At 41.4% G+C, this 27,934-nt stretch overlaps 1 protein-coding gene across 3 annotated transcripts in view; it reads left to right on the forward strand.

Moving 5' to 3' along the window:
- The window catches only part of Unc13c (unc-13 homolog C), a 457,501-nt gene that overhangs the window by 383,880 nt on the left and 45,687 nt on the right, over positions 1-27,934 (forward strand). For all 3 annotated transcript variants that reach the window (XM_041679506.1, XM_041679508.1, XM_041679507.1), the window contains 4 exons: positions 6,099-6,248; positions 12,186-12,309; positions 15,057-15,113; positions 20,165-20,245. In XM_041679506.1, the coding sequence (XP_041535440.1) occupies positions 6,099-6,248; positions 12,186-12,309; positions 15,057-15,113; positions 20,165-20,245 (412 nt within the window). The remainder of the gene's footprint in view (positions 1-6,098; positions 6,249-12,185; positions 12,310-15,056; positions 15,114-20,164; positions 20,246-27,934) is intronic.

The following is a 27,934-nucleotide window of genomic DNA, read 5'->3' on the forward strand; positions in this document are numbered from 1 at the left end:
TGCGCAAGAATTTAGAAACTATGAGAAACTTAAGGGCCTCTATATTTTTAAAAGTCAACTTGCCTCATCCATCTGTGGTATATTTCTAAAGAATGAGAACTTACCTAAATGAACTTTATTCTACCCCTGAATGAGAGAGTAATCATTTTACTAGCAATTACCAAAACAGGTATAAATTAGATATATTTTTGAAGAGGTTCATTAATTTAATATAAAATTTGTTTGAATATTAGTTCAATAAATGTTTATCAGCTTAAACTATGAATTCACTTTCCCAATGTAGCTATAAAGTTATCTTTAGGGTAAAAGCTTCCTGCTTGGATAGTCTTCATCTTCTATTGGGTTCCAGGAAGACAAATGATTTGTAAGCATTTAATAATTCCTAAGGCCACATTTAACGAGAAAGACCGAAGGGACTCTGCTGGCCCCGTATCTCTCAGACATCAGGATGAAGAAGCACAGAGAGCTCCAGGCTGAGAGTCCTCTTGATTCTGAGGCATGTTCTCAGGTTCTTCAAGCTCAGTAGTGTTGTCTTGATGGACAACACTATCTCCACAGCTCAGACACAGGGCCAGGGCACCCTGGCTCTGTGGAGCTAAGGACGTTTGTCTTCCCTCTGCTCTGCACTGAGTTCAGCGCATTTGCCTCTGTGCTGTGTTGCTAGTGACCTTCACAAGCCTGTGGATTCAGCCTGACTATGAATCAGAGATTAGAGGTTCTCTCTGCCCTGAGTCTGAACAGCAGGAGTTGTTTTAGAGATGTGGGCCTCAGTTGCTCTCCCTTGAGGCGACAGTGATGGGGCTTTAGCTCAGCCCTCTAGGGCTGAATGTTAAATGTTAAAGAAAAATGTTAGAGAAAAAAATGCAAAGAAAAAAGGAGGTTGCCTTTAGCTACAAAAGGCATCAAGAAATTATTTAGCAAAGTTAGAGGAAGGAAAAAGGAGTCTAATAAAGCAAGACCAGATCATAACTTTATGGAAAATAAGGTAGCTAAACAGCAGAAACCAATGCTTGACTCTTACATTTGCTTCTGTAAGTTGTCTAAATCCTCTTGATGAGAAATATTTGAATTTGTGTTTTGTTTAAGAGAGCAGAAAGCTGAATATATTAGCAAGATTTATTATCCCATTGGTGATCCGAAGACTAAATTATGTACACAAGACTTGGAAAAAATCAAGACAAATTTTGGTTATGAAGGAAAGATAGGTGCTACCAGGGCTCTAGAAGTACATTATTTTTATAAGATTAAGGAAAGTTGTATTCAAGTTTAAAAGAAAACCCCAGGGAAGGCGAGCTGGAGATTGCAGCATTTGTCTGGAGGAGGAGGGAGAAGCATGCAAGTCAGCCATGTGGTGGGAAGCATGAGGAACCCCAAAGTGTTAGGGAGAACGTGCTTAGAGCAGGGATGGAAAGAAGAAAGGGAATGATTGCTCTTTTCTGGGTAATTCAGGAAACAGACTCAAAAAACTGCAGCTGCATTGCTGCAGCCCAGCAAGCTACTGTGTGGGGTTATGCTGGAAAGAAAATTAATCCAGCAGTTATCCCACCTGTCTCTTCAGCAAGGCTTAAAGTGAGCTCACCTTCCTCAGGGGTGGTCTCTCCTCCCTGATATGATCCTTTAAGGCAAGTCACTGACCCTGCACAACATGGAATGTTAGATCTCTACCCAGGCTGGAAATTTCTTCCTCTTGACCAGAATAAAATGGTTTTTTACTTAGTGTGTCTTTACAGCTACTGTAATAGCACAGAATATCATTTATTTTTATCCTACATACCAAAACTCACTGTTGCCCGGGACCCAATCTTTCCTTATTTTTAAAATATCACATCAAATTGAGTTCTGTTAAGGTCATTTATGTTCTTGAAGAAAACAGGCTACCCATCATGCCTGCCTTGTAAGAAGAATAATTATTCTAGGCCGTTGCTATGATACGTCACACACAGGTGGGTGGGAAGTCCATGGCAAGCAGCATGATCATGTCACAAAGTCAATCTGGAGAACTACGTGAGCCTGCTCTTTTCCCCCCTCAGCAACTGAGGCTGGAGCCTTACAAATGAGGGAAGAATTCGCTCCAGGAGCCAACTGCATCTCAAGTCATTAAAAGTCTCAGCCCTTCCTTAGTACTTTTGACTGTTAGGTTGGCTTTGTGATCATGTCAGGGTGGAGGCAAACCCCAGTCTGAAGGCTTTCATGGGTTCCTAGCCAGCTTCCAGTTCACCTGCCTCCTTCACAAACCAAGTGATTTCATGTCAGTGATAAATTAAAGATGGTCTAAGAGGTTCCACACTTGCGCCCCTTAAATTTCTCCTTCCCCACACATTGTTCACTTATTTGGGTTCAGTCCTTTTCTTTCCGGGAACCGTTAGTGCCAGAAGCTGGCAAGATTAGGTATAAATAATTCAAGGCTGTTTCTTAGGAACTCTTAGGGGAGTGTTTGCTTCCTTGGGTGCCCGAGGAGACTGCTGTCATTATTCCCTTGTTCTATTTTTAGTCAAGCAGGTGAATAATGTCCTTTCCAAACAAAATGGAATAGATAAAGAAAAGACCTCGTAGGTGAATTCACTAAGAATGGGTCCAGAGGGGTTTTCTGGTGAAATTGTGTGGTTTGGTTTATGCTAGACTCATGCAAAAGTTGAATGTCTGTACATATCATCAGCACCATGAACTCTTCCTTCAGATGCCTAATCCCACAACCTGGCCGCTGACTAAGTTCACAGTCTAAATCTGCTCAGGAACATGCTTCTCACACATTGGAAACATAAATTCTGTGGGCTTTGCTCAGTCTATCCCTTACCTCAGTTTACTGGCTTGAGAATGGGGACAAGAAAAAGGTAACTACTTAAGAGGTGGCTACAGCCAGGACGATCATTGGTGTGGCTGTGGTCCAGTCAATCAAGTAGGAGTTTCTAACATTGCTTGTATTCTATCATGGTCACCTCAAATATCTGTGACGATCCCCCTATTAAATACACACATTGCCACAAAGGTCCATGCCTGCCCTATGTCTTCCACCAACAACAGATCTAGCCACATAGAATTGGTGAGGGTTTTGAAATGATCAAGATGAGAGGCTGGAGGAGGTCATCCAATGTAATATAAACAGGTACTGAAGGAGCCACAGTCCTAGGGACCAGGAACCAAATGCAGATGTCAACTACAGAATGATGTCATGAATAGTAAAAAAGCCCAGAGAGAAGCCTGGACCCAAAGACAGATAAGGACTAGCACAATGGTGGGTATAGACCCCAACCTTGAGATATTTAGAATGACAAATAAGTGTTTATAAACCCACTATTAGGAGGCCAGGAAAAGAAAATATACCCAAATTATCTACTGAAAGCTATCTTTAGTAAAACCAAAACTTTAAAAACTTATATACTTCATAGTCAAATAGCTAAAACATTTCCACATTGTTAAAATGAAGGAAAGGTCTCACGTGTTATGGGAACAAGTAGTACCTTTTTTGTTCATTTGTGTGTTCTGAACACTTGAAACTATGATTGGCACATAGTATGCATTTATTGAAAATTTGTAAATCTGTGTGTAAAAAACACATGTATTCCGTTTAACTCAGACAGCAAGCAAAATAGAGCAAAGCTACAAACCTCTATGATGCATCTGTAATCTTGCAGATAACATCCTGGGTTATCACTGTGGGGGAGAAGAATGAGCCTGGCTTGATTTTGACGCTGAGGTCAAGCCTTCCCACCCACCCATTATCACCCAGTAATTGAGCATTTCCCAGGCTTTTATCTCCAACATGGTTTTCCACACCTCAATGCATCTGTATTCTAATTATCCCTCTTGTTAGAAGCATCTTGGTCATGAATGCCAAGCTTATCCACCATTTTAAATTCCCCCTCACACTCTCAGGTGGAGACCACCAGCATTCATACCAGAGATAACAGAGAATGAACAGAAACTACAATATGAGGCTGACTCTTCAGGCTCTTTAAATCTGAGTGATGAGACAAGAGGCAAGCAGAAGGAAGCACTCCAGGGGGACATTCAACCAATCCTTGCTTCTTAATAGCTCTGTTGTGGTGTCATTGATATATAAAACCTGTGTACATTCAACGCACACAACTTGGTGTTTCTGGATATATAGAATTATGAAGGCATCACCACCTTCTACTCAATTCATATATCTGTCACATCCTCAGGGCTGCCGTTTGTTTGTGTCAAGAAAACCTAATTTAAGATCTATCCTCATATTTTTGTCTGTATAATACAGCATTTTAAACTACTGTCCCAATGTTTCCTGAACCAACTATTTTGTCCCAGGCATAGTAGTTTCTGCCACTGTGCATGGATAGGTTCTTGCTCTGTAAGGATTTATATTTAATAAAGATAATAGGCAATAAACAGATCACTGAGTACACACAATGCGTATGCACAAAGATCAAGTAATGTGCAATACAATTTAAAATATGCACAGTGATTAGGGGCTGGAGACTCAAAGGGTTGTGACTTCAGTTTGAGTGTTCAGGGAAGGATACTGCAGAGGTGACAGCTGGGGCATGCCTCAGACAAATGAAACACCAGGGAGGCCATCAGAATTTCCATGGAAGAAGGACTCTAACAGTGACCATAGGATTTTCAGGGTGAAGTCAGACCCAGGAGTTAACTAAAGCTCCAGGGATGCTCTTATGCCTGGACAGCCACAAAGATCAGGGAAGAGTGGTAAGCAGTGATTTCCTGAAGCCACCCACAAGCCTTTCTTGAAATGGTTTCAGATTTTTCTCTAGCTGGCTTTGGAGGCTACTGAAACCTCGTAACATGGGTAGCAGACCTGGTCTCTGCTGTAAAATGACCTGTCAAGACTTGGATAGTTGTAGTAATAGGGGCGGCGGGGCTGCGTTCCCAGCACCCCGGCCGCCTGCTCCCCGGCCGCCTGCTCGGCTAGCTTATGCCCCAAAATAATTACACAGACACTGTATTCTTTTAAGCACTGCTTGGCCCTTTAGCTCTAGCACTTACAGGCTAATTCTCACATCCCGATCAACCCATCTCTAATAATCTGTGAGAACCGGTCTTACCGGGAAGATTCTAGCCTAGTCCATCCTGGGTCGGAGCTTCATGCCGGGAGCGGGGCATGGCGTCTCTCTCAGGCGTCTGCTCCCTAGAGGAGAGCTGTCGAGACTCTGTCCTCACTTCCTCTTCCTCCCAGCATTTTGTTCTGTTTACTCCTCCCACCTATCCTCTAACCAATAAAATGGGCCAGGGCAGTGCCTTTATTAGCCAATGACCTTCCTCCATCAGATAGTGATGGTTATGAAGGCAGGTGATAGGTTGGTAAAATGAGCACATTTGGAAGCTTGTAAGTCCTCAGATTTAAGGGCACTCTGTGCAAGTTTGTGGTTGTTCAGGTGTTGTCCTAAGGAACCCAGACGTCCACATGAACAGGGTACACAAACACACAGCTTAATGACATGGTATGGAGTGCAGGGTGTAAACCAGGGCTACCCATGTGGGTTTGAAATCAGACACAATCATCAAGAAAGGGGCTCTTGGGCCAAAGAGCAAGTCTCTGAGAATCACAATGCATGATATCTAAATAGAGCAGAGTTCAATTTTAATCCCACATAAATAGTGAGTCATTTTTAATACAATTTTATCCCAAACCATAGAATGAATACATTTACACCAAAATCATTACTATCTGAAATTAGTGGGCATTTTGTGTTTTCCTTTTATGACTGTGAGAACCCAAGATAGTAATAATCAGCCCACTGGAAGGAGTTGCCAGAAAGACTAGAAAAAGCAAAGAGGGTGTGGAGTTACAGGAAGTGGGAAAGAGGGTCGGTCCCAACACCCATAGTCTCTCTAGAGCAGCCATTTCTCCAAATGCACTCAGGAACACAGCAGCTGTCAGAGAAGACAGCTGAATGAACAGCTGGATGCACTGGCCGTCCTGAAGAGCATCCCTGTGGTCTGCTTTGCATCCTGGGTTCAAAGTATGTGCTTATCACAACCCAAGATCTTACCTGACTTAAGCCTGCAAGCAAACGAGGAAGGAAAGCCATTCCTCTTAAAATGGTTCAGTCTTCTGGAAGTTGATTTACGTCTCCTCCAGAGTTTATGTTCGTTCTTTTCAGTTTCCAACTTGTAATTGAGGAGTGCATAAAGCAGATGGGTGTTGAGCTAAACCAAATGAGAGCCAATGGTACCAGCACAGCCAATAAGAACAGTGCGGCAATGGATGCGGAGATCGTCCTGAGACCGCTCATGGACTTCTTGGACAAAACGTAAGTTGTCAGCCCACTTTAGCCTTTACTTGACCCGGAGTTCCTAAATGTGACTGATAATTCTGTAGGGGAAATTTTGGTTTTCTCTGTCTAAGGTTACTTTAAAAGGACTTCTGGAACAATGGCTCAATAAATAAAACATTAGTCAGACAAGCATATGGACCAGGGTTTGATCCCCAGCATTCATGTTAAACAGTCAAAAGAGCTGGCTCAGGGGTTAGGAGGACATACTGCCCCTGCAGAGGACCTGAGTTTGGTTCCCAGCACTCATGCTTGGAAACTCACAACTGCCTCTAACTGGAGCTGTAGGAACCTATACCCACATGCACATATCCATACATAGATTTATACAGACACACATAATTAGAAATAAATAAATCTTTTTAAAAAACAGCAGCATCTGGGCATAATCATATGTGCTTTTAATCCCAGTTCTGTGTGGATGCACCTGGGTCTCACCCACCAGTCAGCTCAGCCTTATCTGATAAGCTCCTGGCCAGGGAGAGACTACCTCTCAAAAATAAAGGTGGGTAGATTTTGAGGAATGACATCCTGAGATTGGCATCTAGTCCTCACATGCACTTATACGTGTGTGCATGCACCTACACACATACACTTTCACACGCACACATGCACACACAGATATATGCATACAAAAAAGGGCAGCATACTTTTAATTTATTAATATTTGTATGAGCAAGAAAAAAATGAGAGGAATATAGTATTGGTGGCTGAGGGAGCTGCTGTTCCAAAGCAGAGAAAGGTTTCAAGTTTCCTGCTCCTCAGTTAACACATTGGTTTCCATTCTTTTGGGTATAGAGACCAAATTAAATCCAGAATATTTGATTTCTTATCAGAAACCCACAGGAAAAGAAAATAGCACATGTGTGAATACTACGTCAGCAAAGTCTGATATTTTGGATGCCCTCCTGTGTCCAACCAATCTCTAATCACTGGAAAGCATTAAAAAGAAAGCCCAAGCCCCCAGTGCCTTTGAGATTACAGTCATCTGTCCAGGGAGTGGGTTGGCATTGAGTGTTCTTAACAAAAACTCTGCTTGGTTTGCTGGTCGGTTGGTGGGTGTGTTGCATTTTGTTTCCTTCTTATCTCTATGCTCACCATTCTGATTTAATAAGTTTGTGGTAGGTCCATGGGACTAATATTTTAGAATATACTCATAGCTCAGAACCACTTACTTTAACAACTAGCTAAATGATTCAGTAATAGGGATACCAGCTGAACATCCCAAAGTCAAAAGTCTCAAATCTGAAATAGTCTAGAATCTGAGCTCCAGTTTCGAGGTTTCCAGTCTGGGGAGACAGTTCTGTGGTACCAGCTTTTCTACCAGGTGCCAGGCCCTGGGTTTGCTCCCCAGCATTGGAGAAAATAAGATTGGGATTTTGAAGCATTTTGGATTCCTATATTTAAAAACTCCCCAAACTCAAAATTCAGAAATGGTGATGGAGACATTCCAAAAGAGGTACAGTTGAGCTGTGCTCAGGACCAGAACTTATGGTAGACAAGAGAAACAAATATTAACTTTGAATGTATATGAAAGATACATTTCATATATGTAGTTTATATATATTATCCCATTTATAGTTGTGGCAAATTAACATGAGGATAAAATATAGAGATCCAGTCTAGCAGGAATGAGTAGGAAGAGCCTCTTCTATACAGTCATGGCTTCTTCCTTAACTCTATTTCCCTTCACTTATAACTGAAATAAGACAGATTAATTTCTTAGTTAATTTCCTGTTGAATTAATTTCAGTATTTGATAGAGAAAAATTGAGTCTCTCTGCCTGTTCTCTGTGGGTAAGAAATACTGTGGAAGATAGCTAGATGGTAGTACAGTGTGCAGCAGGTAAATAGGCAGGGGATATATAGAAAAGTAGAAAGCAAGGGAGGAAAAGGAGATGATAAAGAAAGGGGGCAGGGACTTTTCATATTTTTAGTTTCTTAGTGCAGAATTTTATTATGTTATCTTCTAAATGTCCTCTTTGAATTTATTTTGCTATGAAGCTCTCTCTGGCAATAGAGTTCAGTCCCTACAACCAGTAGCATTTGGTTACTGAATACAGTGGTTATAGACAACAGGACTGAGCAATCCTCATTCTCTTAACCTCGTGTGAGCTTCCTTTACATTTCAGAATGCCAATCAATGGCTTGAGTCATCAAATAGTAAAACTATGTGATTTAAATACTCTTAAATACTCTTAAAAGTTATAGAGTATATGGAATATCTAGGTAATCCCAATAATACCAAAAGGCTAGCTGAGTAATTTTTGGATCTATATTGCCAGTTATAAAATACATGAATGGAAAAAGTGAGTTCACTATTATTTTAATATATTTAGATAAGCTTATATTCTTTTAAAAATATTTATTTTGTGTATATAAGTATTTACCTGCATGTGTGTGCATGTACTGTGTACATGCAAAGTCTATGGAAGCCAGAAGAAGGCATCAGATCTCCTGGAACTAGAGATACAGACAGCTGTGAGCTGTGGTGTATGTGGTGAAAATCAAACCTGGATCCCCTAGAAGAGCCATCAAAGCACTTAACCACTGAGCCACCTTTCCAGCCCCTATTTTACATACTTAATATTCCACGTGTAATTATAGTAGGTTGTAGCGTCCTATGTGGCCTTCCTTATCATTCTTAGCAAGATGAGATTGTGTATAATTAAGTCAGAAAAGAGTTACAACCTTTCAAAATATGTGGGAATTATTTAGCAATATTTAAGAGAGAGGTGGTTGTATGAAACATGGGAAGTTGGAAAGGTTCTTTGGGCTCTCAGAATGCATAACTTTAAATTGTTTGGAAAATTCTCTATAGCCCAATCTTATGGAGGCATTTTTTTTAATTGAGATTCTCCCCCCCCCCCCAGGCTGTAGGCATGCCTTAGAGCATTTGCTTAATTACTGATTGATGGGAGATGTCCCAGTCCATTATGAGTGATGTCATCCTGTACTGGTGGTCCTGGGTTCTACAAGAAAGCAGACTGAGCAAGTCATGTGGAGCAAACCAGTAGGCAGTATCCCTCCATGGCCTCTGCATCCGCTCCTGCCTCCAGGTTCCAGCCCCGCTTGAGTTCCTGTCTTGACTTCCTTGGATGACGAACTGTGATGTGGAAGTATAGGCCAAATCAACCCTTTCCTCTCTAGTTGCTTTGTTCCTGGTGTTTTGTCACAGCCCTGGTGACAATAACAAAAACAGAGAAGATGTTTCATAGTGAGACAATAATTCTACTCTCAAGGCACTGACAATTTTGGAAGAGAGGGAGAAAAAGAAATGCATGTAAACAACATAAAGAGGGGCAGAGTGACCATCTTTTCAGAGAGTGGGATTGTCATTTGAGCTAGGTATTTAATGGTGGATAGGATCTGAATGAACACAGCCGGGGAACAGGCATGACAGGAGTAGAGAAACGTGACTGTGTACATTCTCATGAGAAGTGGGGCCAACTATATAATGAAAAATTCCCCCTGTCAATTGTACGCATGGCATTTGAAAATTGTCTATTTAATTGGTTCTCTATCCAGTCAATCTAGAAAGTTCAAGTCACAAAAATCTATGTTTTATGGCTTGTGTTGTGAAGTTGACTACGTCGGACTACATTAAGGAAGCGGTTGCTGGATTCCTCCTTTGGTTTTCATTATCTAAAGCAAACAACGGGGGCCTGAAAGTCTTGAAGGTCATTTCGAGAAAATCCCTGTAGAAATCACATCATACTAGGCTATGCCTCTATAAATAAAACATTTCTTCACATTTCCCTTTCTCGGAGCTCCAAGCACTTCCTAAAATGGGCTGCGCGCTTCATTTCCAACCAGCAGAAACCTACAAAGAGCTACGCGTGCGCCTTTGGTTTTATCCACCACTTCTTTGGCTCCCATCTAATCAAGATGAGTTAGCATGCCCAGTGCATGAGCTAACAAAACAGCATCAACTCTTCAGCTTCGACCTTTTGAGGCTAAAAATTCTAAATCCTCAGCATAATGGCCTCCCACTGTGCTTAGAATGTCTGTGAAGATGTGCAGTAGCCTGTGGATTTACTTCCTCACTGTCTAGACCCTCAGTAGTGACTGACTGAAGCTGCTACCCTTGACACCAGCCTCCACTCACCCACAGGGGGTTGTTTTCAAGTACATTGGGTTTCTATTATAAAATAGAGCTAGGAGGAAAACTTCTATAAAAATATTTATTTTAGCAATTTCCCTGTTTGTATAAATTTTAATTAGTTAAACGTCATTTACTCGCTTTTGTCCATGTCTTCTAGTCTGAAAAATGCTCAGTTGTGCCTATAAGAACCACTGCCAGTGTTATTATTTCTGAGCCCCAAAGCACTAAGAGAGTCAAGGGGCTACCATGAGACACATGCCCTATGTCAGCCTCAGTGTATCAGGGTCAAATCACTGCCACTAAAGAGGTCCTCGACGAGCCCAGAATCAGACTATAGGATATTTTCACTGTTGTCTCCCTCTTCTCTGAGCTTTCATTTGTGAGGACATGCAGGATGGATGGTACATGGTGCTGAAAGATGCACTTGTCTTAGAAAAACCAGCCTGACTAAGTCTCACACCCTAGTTTTGTACTAGCTTTTGTCCCTGCTTTGGACACATCTCTTAAGTCTCTCAGGGCCTATATTTTATTTGTAAAATGAGCATAATTAGTTAAAAACTATGTTCAGGAGAGTCTTGTAGAAAAGGATGTGTTTAACATTATACAAACACCAGAAAATGCTATTCCTAATCTCAACATGAGGAAAGCTTACAAGACACAACTTGCCTGTTGGTGTTAGCAAACTCTGGATCCTGGATGAATTGAAAGGAGAGAGAGAGAGAGAGAGAGAGAGAGAGAGAGAGAGAGTGTGTGTGAGAGAGAGAGACATTGTCACACGAGTTCACAGCCCAAGAATGGCAGAAGCAAGCAAATCCTGGTATTCATATGGGGAAAGGGAACCCTATTGACGGGTTTCTGTCCTGTCCAGTTCCCATAATTGTTAAGTCCCAAAGAAATCACACAGAGGTCTACATTAGTTATAAACTGTTTGACCCATCAGCTCAGGCTTCTTATTAACTCTTATAATTTATATAGTCCATTATTCTTGTCTATGCTAGATATGTGGCTTGGTACCTTATTCAGCGAGGCAGTCACATCTTGCTTCTTCTGTGGCAGGTTCACAACTGCAGAGCAATGGGCTTCCTTCTTCCCAGAATTCTCCTGTTCTCATTGACCCACCTCTATTTCCTGTCTGATTGTCCCGCCTATACTTCCTTACTAGCTACTGGCCAATTAGTGTTTATTTAAAATACAATTGACAGAATACAGACCATTCTCCCACACCAGAACCCTTATATACACATTACTAGTAGCAGTGCAGATTATCCAGCCACTATGAAAATCAAAATAGAAAGATTTGCATGTGCTCCAGCTATACCACCTGCAGGGACATACCTGTGAGGACCCTAGTCAGCATGCCAGAGGGACATATATGCTGTACTTGCTATAGCAGCTTCCATGGCAGCCAAGTTATAGGACCAGCCCAGGTGTCCAGCAATAGGTGGAGAGGAAGAAAACGTGACACACACATACGGAAGCACACTATGGAGGTTTACTCACCAGTAAAAAGAATTTATTTGTAGGAAAATAAATGCAATGATTTTTTTGGTTTCAGTTTTCTCCAAATAAACTGGATCATGTCAAGGGTAGCATGACTAATATATTTACATATTATTTATCATTATATATTATATATCTTTTTCCATAATTACATATATATAATACTTTGCCATACATGAAGTCTAGTATTTTAATCCTAAGAGGCCTGTGGAAGGATTCCTGGGTCAGTGGTGAATGTCTGTATCTGGTCAACCTTGTAGGCTGGTACATAGCTAAGACTCAAGGGTGAATGACCATCTAATCTTGTTTCAGATTAAGTCTTTCAGCAAAAATCTGTGAGAAAACGGTCCTGAAGCGAGTTCTGAAGGAACTCTGGAAGCTAGTTCTTAACAAGATAGAGAAACAGATCGTCCTCCCTCCGCTGACAGACCAAACAGTACGTACCTACAGCGTGCCGTCCTCCCACTCAGCTTCCTATTTGATCTCCTTTTGTTCAAATGAATAGTTTTGGCCCAGCTGAATATGAATTACATCCTTTTAGGGAAGGTTTTCCTTAGTATATGAATTTTTAACAGCAGTTGATCAAAGAACATTTTTCTTTCTAAATCAATTTTAAAAAATGAAAGTAGCTATCTAAATTCATATTTAATTGCCATTTCAAACTTCCATCTCTTAATAAAAAATAAGTCAAGGGGTCCAGCAATGTGACTCAATTGGTAGAGCACTTGGCAAGTATGCACCACATAAATTTGGGTGCAGTGGGGCACACCTGTAATTCTAGCTCTGTGGAGGCAGAGGCAGGGGTATCAGAAGTTCAAGGTCATCCTTGGCTGTGTAGGGAGTTCGAGGAAGGGAGGGAGGGTGGAAGGGAGAAAGGGCAAGCCTAACTTTAATTTGTAAGGTTATCTAGCTATATATTTTTAATTATATTTAATATAAGACGATAAGAACAATACTTACTATATATACTATTACATATAATTTAATATTGCTGCAAATCCACAGAGAACATGCGGGGTTCAGATATAGCCAGTGTGCTTCTTAAATGTGCTTAGAAAAGAAGGTCTAGCCAGTGCAGTCACGTTGACTTTTTTTTCACCTCCCCTTTCAACTTTCATTTGTTGCCTCCCTGCTTGGAGGTTAATAGAGGAGATGGCTTTCTGTGGATTTGAAAGGTTTGATTGTATCGCCCGCAAGAAAAAAGAAACCAGAAAGATCAGCCAGCCGTGGAGCGAGACAATGGTCAAGCGGCCACACCGTGCAGGCCTTTTCAGTTCACACATGCTGAATCAAGCAATTAGGAAAAAAAAAAAAAACAATCAAGCTAGCATTTGGGGTAATTGATTTCTTTTCCTGTGTGTGACTAAGAAAGATAAATGGATGCAAATAATAAAGTACACTAAAACACATATCAACACTATTAATCATGTATGCATTATCCTTATGTATCCTATAGCGGTACATATGCAGAAAATGTTTTCTTGTAAGGTGGGCCAAGATAAAAGACAAAGATGTTTTCGATGACATAACTCTTAGCTAGGAATATACAGCTTCTTCATTTGGAGCCTACATCTGTCAACAGCCACAGATGTAGAAATATTAAGACACACAGAAGTCTTATTCTACTATAATAACTAGTATATTTAATAATGCCACAATGCAGTGATGGCCTTGGCCAACAGGGGAGCGGTAACAGTGGGGTGGTGTCTGTATAAGTTTCCTGTGAGCAGAAACATGGGAGAAGCTCTCAGTGTAGCTACTGCACAGACCTGTATCAAGAGAACCAAATATGGGGCCTCTTCCATGTAAAAGGATGCATCTGCTGTGCTTGGAGAACCACTGCATGCATACAGCCTTAGCTGCATCCAAGTCCCCTACTTGGATGTTTGTTTATTTTACATTTTAATCATTCCCTAAGGAAACCCACACTTCAACCTGTCCAAATAATCTCTTTAATCCAAAGGAACATCTTTTTAAAACATACATTTACTTACTTACTTATTATATCCTTGTGTGCCTTTGTGGAGATCAGAAGACAGTGTTTTGGGAGTTAGTTCTCTCCTCCTTCATGTGCGTTTATGGGGATCAAAGTTGGATCATCAGGCATGAGGAGAACTTCCATTGCCTACTGAACTATCTCACTGGCCCACAATTATTTTTAATGGTTCTTTGGTGGAAATTTCCTTGGGCTTATGTTATCTTGTCCACTGTTACATGAGGGCCACTACACTGGGCGATTCTGAAGACTCTTGGGTTTTTCAGAATATACATGTAATGTTGCATTAGAAAAACCACATGTCGCATTTAATTCTCCAGATAGTCTTTCCTGGGAGAGGGTATGATGATCCCAAGGCCCCCTAGAACTGACATCTGCAAGTGTAGAACTGTTTCATTCTGTCATCATGATCAAATAGCATCTAGGCTTCTAATTAATATGTTCTAGGCATTATACTTGTCACTAAAAATTAAAAAAAAAACAGAATTGTTCCTGTTCCCTATGACCATGCACTCTGCAATGGAAAAAGAATATAGAAGATAGTTGAGAATAACCTATTCCCTCACTGGGACTTTATTCCCAGCTGCTGGCGAATTTGGCCAAACTCGGTAGTTTTCCAGTCACATACAGCAACAGCCTCGCCACAGCTATCTCATTTAGGAGTGCTCTGGATGGCTAATCCAGTAATTTCCAGATTGGTTGCTGTTGTTTGTTTCTTTGTTTGTTTTTATCTAGGAGAATCTGGAGTTGAGGAGAAGTTGAGGAGGTCTCTGACAGATACCATACCGTTTTAGGAAGAACACCCCTACCTTCTGCAGCCTAATGTCTTAGGATTGCACACACATATATTTTGGGGAGTGGAGTGAGGGGAGAGCCTCTGTAGAAAATACTTAAAAGTTTTATCCATGTGCTTCATTAAACTGATTACCTGCCCTTCAGCTGCTTCCATAGCCCAGACTTAGCACACTCAGAAGTGGGACACTAATGCTGACTGGCACGCTGCCAGCCTTGCCAGATAACCTCTGTTCCATCTTTAGAACATACCCATTTTGCACCTCTGACATAAAACCCAAAATATCATAGTAGAAATTTTAAAATTTTAAAAAAGACTCTGCGTTGAAATTGAACTCTACTACTGAAGATCTAGTGACCTGGTCCTCCTTTTCTTTTCCTCTGTGTGTTTCCAGGGACCTCAGATGATCTTCATTGCAGCTAAAGATCTCGGTCAGTTATCAAAACTGAAGGTAAGAAGCCTGAGGAAACTGGTTGGCCTTAAGTGATGACCTAACTATGGCTTTGCAGATGCCACCCTCCTGTAGGAAGGGCACCTAGCAGAGAAGGCTGAAAGTATTCACACCTATAACAATACATTTGCTTTAAGGGAGGGAGGACAGATTGTAGGAGCCAGAGGGGTCAGGGACATCACAGGAAAACCCAGAGAAATGGCTTGCCTGACTCATGGGAACTCACAGTCTGAAACAATCAGGAAGCCTGCACAGCAGCAACCTAGTGCTCTGCATATATGTGGCAGGTGAGTAGTGTAAACTGAGACTACACATTCATTTTCCAGATGCCCAGATCCAAATAATTACACAGAAACTATATTAATTACAACACTGTTTGACCAATAACTTAGGTGTATTCCTAGCTAGCTCTTAACTCTTAAATTAACCCATTTCTATTAATCTGTGTATTGCCACGAGACTGTGGCCTACCAGTAAGGTTCCAGCATCCTTCTCCTTCAGCAGCACATGGCATCTGCCTTCTTTCTCCCTGCATCCAGTTTTTCCACCTAACTCTATTCTGCCTTTCCATAGGCCGAAGAAGCTTCTTCATTAACCAATGGTAATAAAACATATTCACAGCATACAGAGGGGAAATCACACATCAAAGTAGCTTGGTCTATATGTGGGATTCCTAGAAATAGGAGCAAAGACTGTCCCTGGTTCTTTGGCTGGCTCTTTGGAACCTCTTCCTCATGCTGGATTGCCTTGCCCCAGGGGAGGTGCTTGGTCTTTTGGCAGCTTAATATGCCATGTTTTGCCAATGAGATGCCTGCCCCTTTCTGAGTGAGTATAGAGGAGGGGTAGATTGAGGGGGAACAGAGAGAAAGAGGGAGGGGAGGCTGTGGTAAGGATGTAAAATTAATTAATTAATTAAGTTTTTAAGAAGTCTCTAACTTTTAGGGCTAGGGAGATTAAGTGGTTAAGATCAGTGGTTCAGAGCACTAGATGCCCTTGCAGAGGACCTGGATTCAATTCTCAGCACTCTTAGAGTGGTGCACACTCATCTGTAACTCCAGTTCCAGGGGATCTGGTGCCCTCTTCTGGTCCCTATGAGCACTATACATATGGGGTACACAGACATGCATACAGAGAAACACTCATATGTATGTAAAAGTGAAAAGAAATTTTTTTCAATAAATTCTAACTTTAGAAGCAAGTAAGAGGAGATATTTGCATTACTATATTGAATATGCTTTGGATAAAGGCAAAATGTAATACTGCACAGAGCCAGTGAAAACTATAAATGTCTTGAAGTCAAGAAACACAATAAAGGAAAATGAAATTCATCAAAAAGGAACTTAAACTCACAAATATGTTCACTTCTCCATTACAAGTGAAAATGTATTTACAAAATAATCTTGCCCTTAATTATCACTTGGGATTCATGAGCTTTTAAATATCTGTAGGGTACAAACTTCTCTGGTTAAAATACATGCTACTTCTATTATGTTCCAACCTACTAGAATATAGTTCAGGATGATCTCCAGACATGGAAGGTGGGCTTAATGTTTTCCTAAACTGCATTCCATGACCTAAACACTTAGCTTTCCAGTTTGTAAATGTACTTTTTAAATGTAGATTTTAATTTTATTATTATTAAAAATTTCCACCTCCTCCCCTCCTCCCATTTCCCTCCCCCACCCTCCCCACTTCCCCTCCCCCTCCCTCTCCAGCCCAAAGAGCAGTCAGGGTTCCCTGCCCTGTGGGAAGTCCAAGGTCCTCTCCCCTCCATCCAGGTCTAGGAAGGTGAGCATCCAAACAGACTGGGCTCCCACAAAGCCAGTACATGCAGTAGGATCAAAACCCAGTGCCATTGTCCTTGGCTTCTCAGTCAGTACTCATTGTCTGCCACATTCAGAGAGTCCGATTTGATCACATGCTCCATCAGTCCCAGTCCAGCTGGCCTTGGTGAGCTCCCATTAGATCAGCCTCAACATCTCAGTGGGTGGGTGCACCCCTCCCTCGTGGTCCTGACTTCCTTGCTCACATTCTCCCTCCTTCTGCTCCTCATTTGGACCTTGGGAGCTCAGTCCAGTGCTCCAATGTGGGTCTCTGTCTCTATCTCCATCCATCGCCAGATTTTAAATTTAAAAATGTAAATGTTTTTAAAGCTAAAAAAATATATAATACTTGATTTTTAGAAAGTTGGTGAGTATCATGCCTCCCACATTGCCTCCAGCTGGTAACTCAGAGATAAGCAGCATGGGTATTGTTTTATATCACAATAGCAAGAAAAGATAAACAGCTTATTTACTGGGATAAGACACGTGCTTATAATTTCAGTATCTTAATGTTATCATCTACATTACATCTTAAAAAGACATAACCATAACCTAAAATTGCTTCCCACAAGTGCTCAATGGTATAGATGGCTAAGACAGAATATGTAAGTAGATATCAATTCTAAACTGCTGTTTAGATTCTTAGCTGTATCTCCCTTTCTTTATTATTTTTATTTAGCACACTGGGGTTTCTGGACCCTACCTTGAAAAATAGATTAGTAAGGGTCTAAAGTTTCTTGTATAAAACCATGAAGATGAAACAGTTTAAATTTCATTACAAAAGAATTTCCCCTAACCATGTGTCCAGCATCCTTGTATTTTGAACACACTCTATTATTGCCCAGGTTTCTGTTTTCTGGGTAGAATGTTATATTGGCTCTGTTTGCGTCAAGTGACAGAAAGGTCATATAGTGTAAGCAGAGAGTGGAGTTGTTAAGCGAGATCTGTTGTATCAGGCTGACTCTAGTTTCCATGATGCTTGATCAGGGATTCTAACCGTGTCGTGAGACCCTGGACCTCACCACCTCTCAGCATGGCACCTCCCACTGTTGCATGGATATCTCTCTCTCTCTCTCTCTCTCTCTCTCTCTCTCTCTCTCTCTCACACACACACACACACACACACACACACACACACACACCCCTTCCCAACTCTGTGTCAGGAATTCCAGTGAAGTCTATGGATGCATGAGTACACCATTGGTTCCGAGGAAATGTCTTCACCAATTGTTTTGTCCTGAGAAATGGTATGGGCCAGTTGTCTTAACTCACATAAGACCCTAAGATAGAAATGCAGCCAACCAGTCCACACCTTATCTACTTTGTTGAAAATATAGATTGGCTCCCCAGAAAGGCTGTGTGCCTGCTGGGTGGGAAGAGAAAGGGTGCTTAGACTAGAAAATAAGCTAGTGCCCCTTGTAGCCCCCCCCCAGTCATTTGCATTTTGGTGAATACTCTTAATTACCAAAGGGGAACTATGGGTAAGTGTTATTACTTCAAAACTGAGGTAACATGAAGAACTATAGCAACAAGAGGAAACCTGGTTCCTGCTCTGATATTGGGCCTTTCTATAAATTCTCTACAGTCTTATGAAAAACAGTAAAACTGCAGCTAACAGGAAGCACTTCATACACAGCAAAGCTAATCACTCCAATGTTACTAGGGTATCATTTCCTCCAAAAAATAACTTAAGCTACTTATATTTTATTTTTTAAGATGTTACTTTGAAAGAAAATCCAATTGGAATGACACTAGGACAAAAAGTTGTACTGATGGATAATTTCAGAATTCATTGAGAAATAGACATAGATGGGTAACTATTTCATTTAAAAGAACCCAAAATCAAGAAAAATTGGGTCAGCAAATAATTGTTTTTCTGTATTTACTGATCTTCTGTACTAGTTCCCCGGTTCAATTTTTCTTGATTCTAGTTCTTTCCATCTAATCTATATGATTTAAATTTAAACTATTAGGTATTTACTGCACAGTTGACATATGATTTTGTTATTCCTACTCCAAGACTTTATGTGTGTGTTATGTTATGTTGGCTTTGCTATTTAATAGGATCAGATTTATTTGACTGAAAAATAAAATTAAATGTCCCCCAATCTTTTAAACTGTTGATACAATATCAAAATCACTTAATAAGATACACCTGAAATTGTAAGCTAATCACAAACCTCTTATTTAGGCAGCCAGAGACACCTTTGCTTGAATGAGCTATAATTATAGCTTTGTAGAAACAACATATATCATTCGCTAGTATCTATTTTAAAATACTGGCAAGCGCAGGTATTGATAAGTTTGCTGAGCATTGCTGAATAGAATGGCACAGCCCTGCAGATAGCACCAAAGTGTGGCAGCACTCGTTAAATTTTTCTCCTAGAAAATTATTTTGAATTATTATTTTCTCTAACTTCCTATCATCACTTTCACAAATAATCTTTGAATAATGGCTTGAGATATAGTACAACAAACAATTAGGAAAATCTAGTCAGAAAAACAGCCCAAAGCATTAAAATTACTATAAAAGACTGACATCTCTACAGCCCAATTTGATTTAGTCTTTGAGGCTCTTCCCAGTAAGGGACAGACATCAGGAGGAACTGGGAAAGAGAATCAACTGGGATGTTATAAGTCACTGTATCTGTGCTGATTGCAAAGCTCAACTTGGCCTCTTTAATCCCCTTGCTGTCCTGAATCCTTCAAAGGGACAGAACGCAAATCAAGGAATTAATGTGAAAAGCCTTTGGGACACAGTTTTTAGGTTACTTTATCTTTCTATTTAACATTAATTTGGAATGTAAATAAAGTACACCTCTGCTTGAGTTCCACTAATCAGGCAGCTTGGCTGTCTTTGACAAATGGATATTTATCCGAAATGTGACAAAATGGCCAAGAATTCTCTTTATTTTACTATGTATGAGTGTTTTCCCCTCATGTATCTAAGAGTACCGTGTGTCTACAATGTCTTCAGAGGCCATAAAAGGGCACCAGATACCCGGAACTGGATTTAGATTGTTGCGAACTGCCTTGTGGGTGCTGGGACCAGAACCCAGGTCCTCTGCAAGAGCAATAATTACTGTTAACCTCTGAACTACCTCTCCAGCCCCTGAAGAAGGTATCTTAACTGTTTCTATATGGGAACAGTCCAGATTTTGTTTGAAGGTAGCTAGATAAATGCATTTGTCACCTGCTGAGGAGTCTTTTTTTAAACCTGTCTTTCAGGAGCACATGATTCGAGAAGATGCCAAGGGTCTGACGCCAAGACAGTGTGCGATAATGGAAGTGGTCTTGGCCACCATCAAGGTAGGATATAGTATTCCTGGATATTTACTGAGGATACCTCCACCTCTCCACAGTAAGGTCCCCACTGTGCAACTGTCCCAGCTGTGATTGGGAGCTAGCCAATTAGATGCGTTCCAGCTAGCTCCAGCTCATTCATCTCCCCTACTTCATCCATAACACACCTTTATATTTCTTGTTCTGTGTCTCCCTAGAAAATGTGAATGAGACTTATATCATCACATGTACTCCCAGAGAAAGCTATGTAACCTCCACCCCCGCCAATGCAGTCAAACAGATGGTTCAGGAGAATTTTAGGTTAGCATACTTTGTACTTAGGATTTCTATGGTTGCAGAAATCATTTTTAAAACATCAACCTCCTACTCTCTCTTAGTAATACAATAAAATTGCATTTTGTATTCCACTGAAAACCCAGAAGTCTGGTACTCCAAACATTATTCCCATATAGCAAGTATTGTAGCAAGAGTCAAATGGGTATGGGTTCTAATATATTTTCTTTCCAATTAACATGTGTATTGTATGATTAGGTGTGTATATGAATGTGTTGTGCTGTGTGTGCATGTATATATTGCGTGTAGTATGTATGTATATATGTGTTGTATGTGTGGTCTGGGTACATAGGTATGTGTTATGTATTGTGTTGTGTGGGAGATTGAGACTCTGGGGGGTATGAGAGAGAGACTGCCCATTTGTAGTCTGGGTGTACATATGTGTATAGAAAAAACAAAAGAGAATTGTGTTATATTTATCAAAGGATTAGAAAAGTAAATTTACTTCCTAAACCATGTCTACTGATTCCACTCCTCAGTGGAAAGAGCATTGATCGTATAGCCTGTCTCGTAGAGTGAAGCTCTTTGGCTTCTTTGATAACCTCATTGTCCTGAGTCCTGTGCCACCTCCACTTCATCTGGTGTTATAAAATGATATGGAAGGGTGACAGCAAAAAAAAATACAGGAAGAATTTCAAAACTAATTTTTTCTGAAAGTTTTCAACAATTGAATAAGAATTGACGGATGTGTGGAATCAGGGGAGTACTTCGCTATCAAGAAATCAATTCTAGAAAGAAGAAAACACACTAGAATGTATTCTGAAAAGGAAAGAAAATTTTAGAATTTGAGTCCAGCCCCTCCTGGTGTTTTCTAGAGATCATCCTTTTGGGTGAGAAAAATGGAATGTGTCCTGTGGAAACAGGGGGTGTAGATCAATGTATTGATCAGTCTGACGCCTGCCTCTAATCTTATCCTCTTCTAATTATTCTGACTGGGGCACCACTTGCAGACTGAATTCTCCCTCAGATGAATCCCTTCTATCTGCATCACAGTGTCTCAAATATCCTAGTGTTTGTAATTGGTGTAAATCTTTTAATCCAGATCAGCCACGTGCTGCTGTGAGTTCTTTAGAAACAAAACTCCTATGTGTTGCCCATGACCCTGTTAGCTGTTTCCAAATCATCATCACTCTCCAGGACTAAAGTCTTACTGGTCCTCTGGAGCCTGTGGCTTCCACGTGCCTTCATCAATAATTTCTATGATGCCAATTCTTTCTCTAGGAATCACCCTGTTAGGACCACTGTGTCCACTAGGAGAGCCCCCTGACCTCGTGGTCTATCTGCCTCAATTTTACCTAAATTCCATCACAGCTTTCCTAAGCTGTAACTCCACAGGCTAAAGCTTCAATGTTTGTCTAGAACCCAATCAGAGACGTCTACAATACAACTGAGCCTTAGGAGAAAGATGGTCTTATAACAAAGCAGCAGGTACCACTGGGCTGACTCCCAAAGGCTGCCGAAGGGAAGACCCTTCATCCTTCCTCGGGTCAGTTAAGTCCAATAACCTAAGGACAGGAAAGGAGTGTTGAGGAGAGCGCTGTGGAGTTGGTAAAAGACAGGCAGAACTGGTGTTGGCATTTGCCAAATCTTTCTCATGTGTGTGCTTTGCCTCATCTGATTCTTATAAATGCCATGCATGTTAGACTGAACAAATTTCTATTCCCTTTTTCCCCAGTCCTAGGCAACACCATTATTTGTATTCAAGATCCAGCACAATAGCTAAGCATGGGTTCTGAATGACACTGCACGCCTCTGAAATTCCATCCATTACTCTCTCCATTATCCAATTTTGATGACAACTTCTCAACATCTTCTTTTTATCATTGCACGGTTTTCAGACTTTACATAGTCCGTGCAGCACTTAGAATTCAGCTGCTTATGGGAAGAATATAATAACCTACCTCATCTGAAGCACTGCAATTCAAAAGTCATTACCTGAGAGCTTACTGTACATGGAAAGGAGGTGAATTATGAAGAAGGAAGTGGAAACCAAGGCTCTTTGAATTAGGGACAAAAATAGCAACAATCAAGAAATAGGAGTATTTGGTCAAAGTCCAGGGGGATGCAAAAAGGGTAGTAAGTGAATTCTCTCTAGAAGTCTATGACAATGCTTTCATGGGGAGGGATGCTGGCGGATTTAGGGACTGAAGAGAGAATAAATGGAGAGAAATAATCTCTCAGGTCTGAGAGGACAGGTGTGAGTGCTCAGAGGCAGCGTATCACCAGCCTGAAATCCTTAGACAGTCCAGACGAAGGATAGACCACAATTGGCCAAGTATCACAAAGCAAAAAAGGGACACTAGATTGAGGCTAGAATGCCCAGATTTAAACACCAAAGTCGAGAATCTCAACCTCAGTTTGTCAGGAAAAGGGAAACTCTGAAAGACAGTGAGATCAGCAGTTCTGATATAAAGAGGAATCAAGATGAGCAGAAAATAACCTTAGAATATCAAGCCGGGCCTAAAAGACCCTCCAGAGAAAAGGGAAGCTAAGTCTGTGTAGGGAGTTACCTGTGTGAGTGAGCTTGCCAAATGTATGCTACAGTTTAAAGTCAAAGCCATGGTGATGAGAATTTGCAGCCAAAACAGCACATGGATCTAAAAGGAGAACTCTCCTTGCAGACTTGTGAAAGAAAAGCGTTTGCATGTTCCAGTACATCAGTATAAACAGACTGTGAGCAGTCAACAATGAAGAGCCAGAAGGGGTCATGGGATTTATCGGGATTATGAAAATGGTTTGCTCCACACTCTGATGACATTTTTCCTGAGTTTATATTTAGCAATATGATTTTCTTCCCACAAAACACAGCCAGGTCTGAAGTGCTTTGCTTTCTGCAGTTTCTGAGAATAGGGCGGTGGGGGATCTCCAGCTATTGTGTAAGATTGAACACAGGGTGCCTCAACGCTAGTCAGCTTCTAGTCAGAGAGGCTAGATCTGCCCACCCTGGTGTCAGCGAAGCCGCAGTTGTAAGGTGTCTAAGAGGAAACTGTGTCAGAGGATAACTATAGAGGTGCATACAAATAAAATGCTTGGAATCCTGGAGGAAACTAGGTCGCTGGTGGGTAGAATATCAGAATAGTGGGTAACTCACATCTAATAGTCCTGCCGCCTGCTGCCTGGAGGTTCAGTAAGAGACTAGGTGGGTTCTCTCTACAGGGCTCAGGGTGCACAATCTTCATAAAGGTTGACTTTTATATCCCCCGAGGGTGAAAGTGTGCTTTTATTTATCATCAAAGCAAGGGTCCCACACATTCCATCCTTACTGTTAGGGCCTTCCATCTTCCCGGCAGAGCTCCCATTAAGTCTGATTCTTTTCCCAGGCAGTGGGTCAGGGTCTTAGGGTCTAGGTCACTGGCCTTCTGATTACTACTCACCACAGTACATTCTTCCTGTAAGAGCACAAACCAGTAGGGTTCATTAACCTCCCCCACTTCAGAAATGCCCCTTTGGGAAGCCCTGCTGTCCCTCCCCTGGGGGAATGTCTAGTCTAGGCTAAAAGGCGAGAGAGGCATATTGAAGCCTAATGTGAGTGGATGTTAACTTAGGACAGGGTAAGAGGTGGGGCAGGTGGTTCAAGGACAAACTGAGCAGCACAGCAGAAAGTGCTGAGGGCCCTGCAGATATGGCGCTGTGCTTAGGAGCACCTGTCTCGTCAAGAGGCTCTGAATTTGGATCCCAGCACCCACTTTGGTTGCTTATAAACGTCTATGACTCCATTTTGAAGGGCTCCGGTGAGCTTTCGTGTGTACACAGACAGACTCACTCATTCATAAATAAAATAAGATCTTCTTTTAAAGGGAAAGAAAGTAGTCATGATTTAGAAAATCTCCTCAACCAGGAGAGGTCAGAAGTTTGGGGAAAGCTGCTGTGGTATAGAAAGCTGTATGGGAAGTCACTGGGTTGGTTGGACATTTTATGTGGGAGAAGTCATTTTGTGTTCTTGGTAAACTTATAAAAAGAGGACTCATTGATGGCCTGAAAATATGACTTCCTGCAAGTATCATTGCAGCATAGTGTCTTAAGGAAATGTGTAAAATAGATTGTATAGTTCAAGATCAAGTCAGCTTGATCAGTTACAGCTGTACATCTGGTCATAGATTAGGGCAATCATCAAGAGAGCTGTAGAGTAGCAAACTATTACAGGGCAATATGAGTGCCGTGATGAGGGGAGAGACACTGGGACCTGCAATGAGCCTGGGGACAAGGGGGGAAAGCATCCTACGCTAACCCAAAGGTTTAGGAATATAGGTAGAGCCATGATCTTTCTCCCATTTTATTTAGTAAATACAGACTTATAGTTTCAGAGTCTTATGATTTTGCTGTTGTAAGAAGGCCGCTTGCTCATTTCCCAGCTGCCCAAGATTCCTGTGGGCCGCTTCGTCATTCCAGCTGCTCGGCAGCTCAGACCCAAAATGATCACACAGAAACTTTATTATTTAAATCACTGCTTGTCCCATTAGCCCTACCTTCTTATTGGCTAATTCTTACATCTTAATTTAACCCATTTCCATTTATCTGTGCATCACCATGAGGTCGTGGCCTACCAGCAAAGTTACAGCGCGTCTTTCTCCAGGGGAGGTGCCATGGCTTCTCTCTGTCTCTGCCTCCTTTCTCCCAGCATTCAGTTTAGTTTTCCCCACCTATCTAAGTTCTACCCTATCAACAGGCCAAGGCAGTTTCTTTATTCACCAATGGTATTCGCAGCATACAGATGGGAATCCCACATGTTGCTGCTACCATTGTCATCCACGTAAAAACCTTGAGATTTGCATCAACCTAAAAGGACATATTTGACAGGTCTGCTTTCTTCCTTTGTCACCCCAAGTACATAGGGGAGCATCAGTCAACACAGGGTCAGGAACAGGAAGTGTGGAACCTAGCTGGCATCTGTATCCCTTGTGAACTTTCCCACAGTGCCCCAACAGGGATTCAAATTTTCTTTTGTTTAATAAGAAAAAAACTTGCCCTGAATTCTTTTAATTATCTTTCCCAATTTGTTCCAGTGTAAACAGAGAGTCTTAAGAGGTCAAGTTGGAGGGTCTTTGGTCACGTGGCTGGTCAGACCGTAGGAAGCAACTGACCCTTGGTCTTCTGTTTATAATCAATGGAAAAGAATCTACTCCTACATGCATGGGGGAAACCTCTAGAAAGCTTCAAAACCTCGCATTTTCAAATTTTCTTCCAGCATATAATTCCCCTGCAGCATGTAATTTCCTTCTGGCATGTAATTCACTATAATGAAAGGAGAGCTGAGCTATGCTGAGCTGTGGATGCTGGCATTTGTTTAAGACTTAAGGTTTTCACTCTCTCACAGATGTTCCTCGAGCCTCAGCCAAATACACATTCCACTCTTGTTCCTTTGGGTCTGGCAAAGGGTCAGGACTATATGAAACCTCTTGAGTGTCAAGGCCCGCACTATAACTGTGGCCTCTTTCTCTTGACGTCTTTCTCTTGCATGTTGTCACCCAGCTCCAACTAGGAATGAAAGGCTTACATAAAAGCATGTCTCGGGACTTTGTACTTCTATAAGCACAGAAATTATTTCCTTCACTGGCTGGGAAGCCAGTGGCTATGTTGTTTGTTTCTCTGGCTTTCTCTTTCCCTGCACCTCATGGCTTGGGTCCTGCCTGACAGCATTACTGTCTGTCCGGAATGCCAGTCTTGCAGCAACCCCTCCTACAAAGTGCTCTCTGGAAACAAAGTCATCTTTTCTGCTCCGACCAGTCTGCTTTTTAAAAGCCCTGCCTGCCAGGCCCTCAACAGAATTCCTAATGAGACTCTGGCCAAAAGGAAGAAGCCAGTTAAGCATCACTGAAAGCCCTAGGGAGACCCCGGCTATACTCAGGAACAAACCCGGAGCTTATTTCTATTTTTGTTTCATGATTAGATTCCCAATCTTTCTAGGTCTACAAAATAATGCCTTAGCAAAGAAGCATGTCTTGCTTTAGAGCTATTATAAAGGGGTCAAGGATGAACACATAGCTTATGTCTTCATACATTAATTCTTGTTCCCTTCCTCCATGGACTTTTAGGCCTTTAAAAATCTCTCAATCATGTCAAGTCTGACTGTGTTGCTCTTTCCCAGGTTTGTAAAATCCTGTCCTTGGGACATCTAACCCTCAGATCTGTTCATAAAGGTCTATGATGTAGATGGTTTATGGAATCCAGGACTTTTAAGAGAAGATCAAATAGATGCCCTTACCAAGCCCCAAACCCTTGACTATGACAATAAGCTTTCTGCATCTCTGAGCCTGTGATCTCTCTTTGCCTTTCTAGGACTTCCTCTGCCTCAAGTCAATGTGTTTATTCTAGAGGGTACAATTTAGAACTGAGAATAGAAGAAAAATGGCAGCCGGTGTTTGTAATGCGGTGGGGAGGAGCACAGTGTGAGAACCATTAGGTCTTGCAGTTCTTGTTAGACATGTGAGACGCCCAGGGTTCCCGGTGGTGATATAGCATGACTATCCATTGTCTAGCTCACTTCCATTGGCTATCTAGTGGCTGCTGAAGTTAAAAATAGTACTGGGTTGGAAGTGTCGCTCAGTTGGGAGAGGGCTTGCCTAGCTCACATGGATTCTTGGGTTTCACCTACAGAGAAGCATAAACTGAGTGGGGTGTAGCACACTTGAAACCAAAGCACCCTGGAGGTAGAGGCAGGAGGATGAGAAGTTCAAGGTCATCCTCAGCTACAGATGACTTTAAGCACATCCTGAACTATGTGAGGCTTTGTCTGGAACATAAAAACTAGCACAAGGAAGAGATTTATCACTCCATCACAATTTTGGCAGAAACTTTTACTGCTACTCTCCATTGTAGGCCATTTTCTCTCCTCTGTTGGGTATATTGTCAAATAACTTTTTTGTGAAGTTCCAAGACAATTTTATTAGAGTTTAAAAGAAAACCACCATGGCAGGCAAGCTGAAAACTTGAGCAGTTCCTCTGAGAGATGGGGGTAAAGAAAAGGAAGTGGAAAAAACTTTGGCATTTGAGTTAACATGGCATAAAGGTCAACCACATGGCAGACAGGTAGCCACATGGTGAGGAGCGGAACTTTAGAGAAAGAATAAGAAAAGTTCAAAGTGCCAGATTTCTCTTAGGCTCTGGCCAGCATCCAAAAGAGAGATAAAGAAGATAATAAAAAGGGAAAGTTAAGAATTTCTGAATTAGGACTCAGAAAGACTGACACATCCAACAAAACCTAATGGCAACTCTCTCAACTTTATAGAGAGCAGGGACTCTGGGAAAGAAAACCACTTCTCTTGCTAAGGAGATAATTATTCCTCCCACCTCTTCAGCATGACTTACAAAATGTTAGCCTTCTTATGGGATGGTCTCTGGGCCATGTGATAAACCAGCCCAACT

The sequence above is a fragment of the Microtus oregoni genome, unplaced genomic scaffold (genome assembly GCF_018167655.1).
Source record: "Microtus oregoni isolate MIOR12 unplaced genomic scaffold, Mior012 000032F_ref0000030, whole genome shotgun sequence".
Taxonomy (NCBI): Eukaryota; Metazoa; Chordata; class Mammalia; order Rodentia; family Cricetidae; genus Microtus; species Microtus oregoni.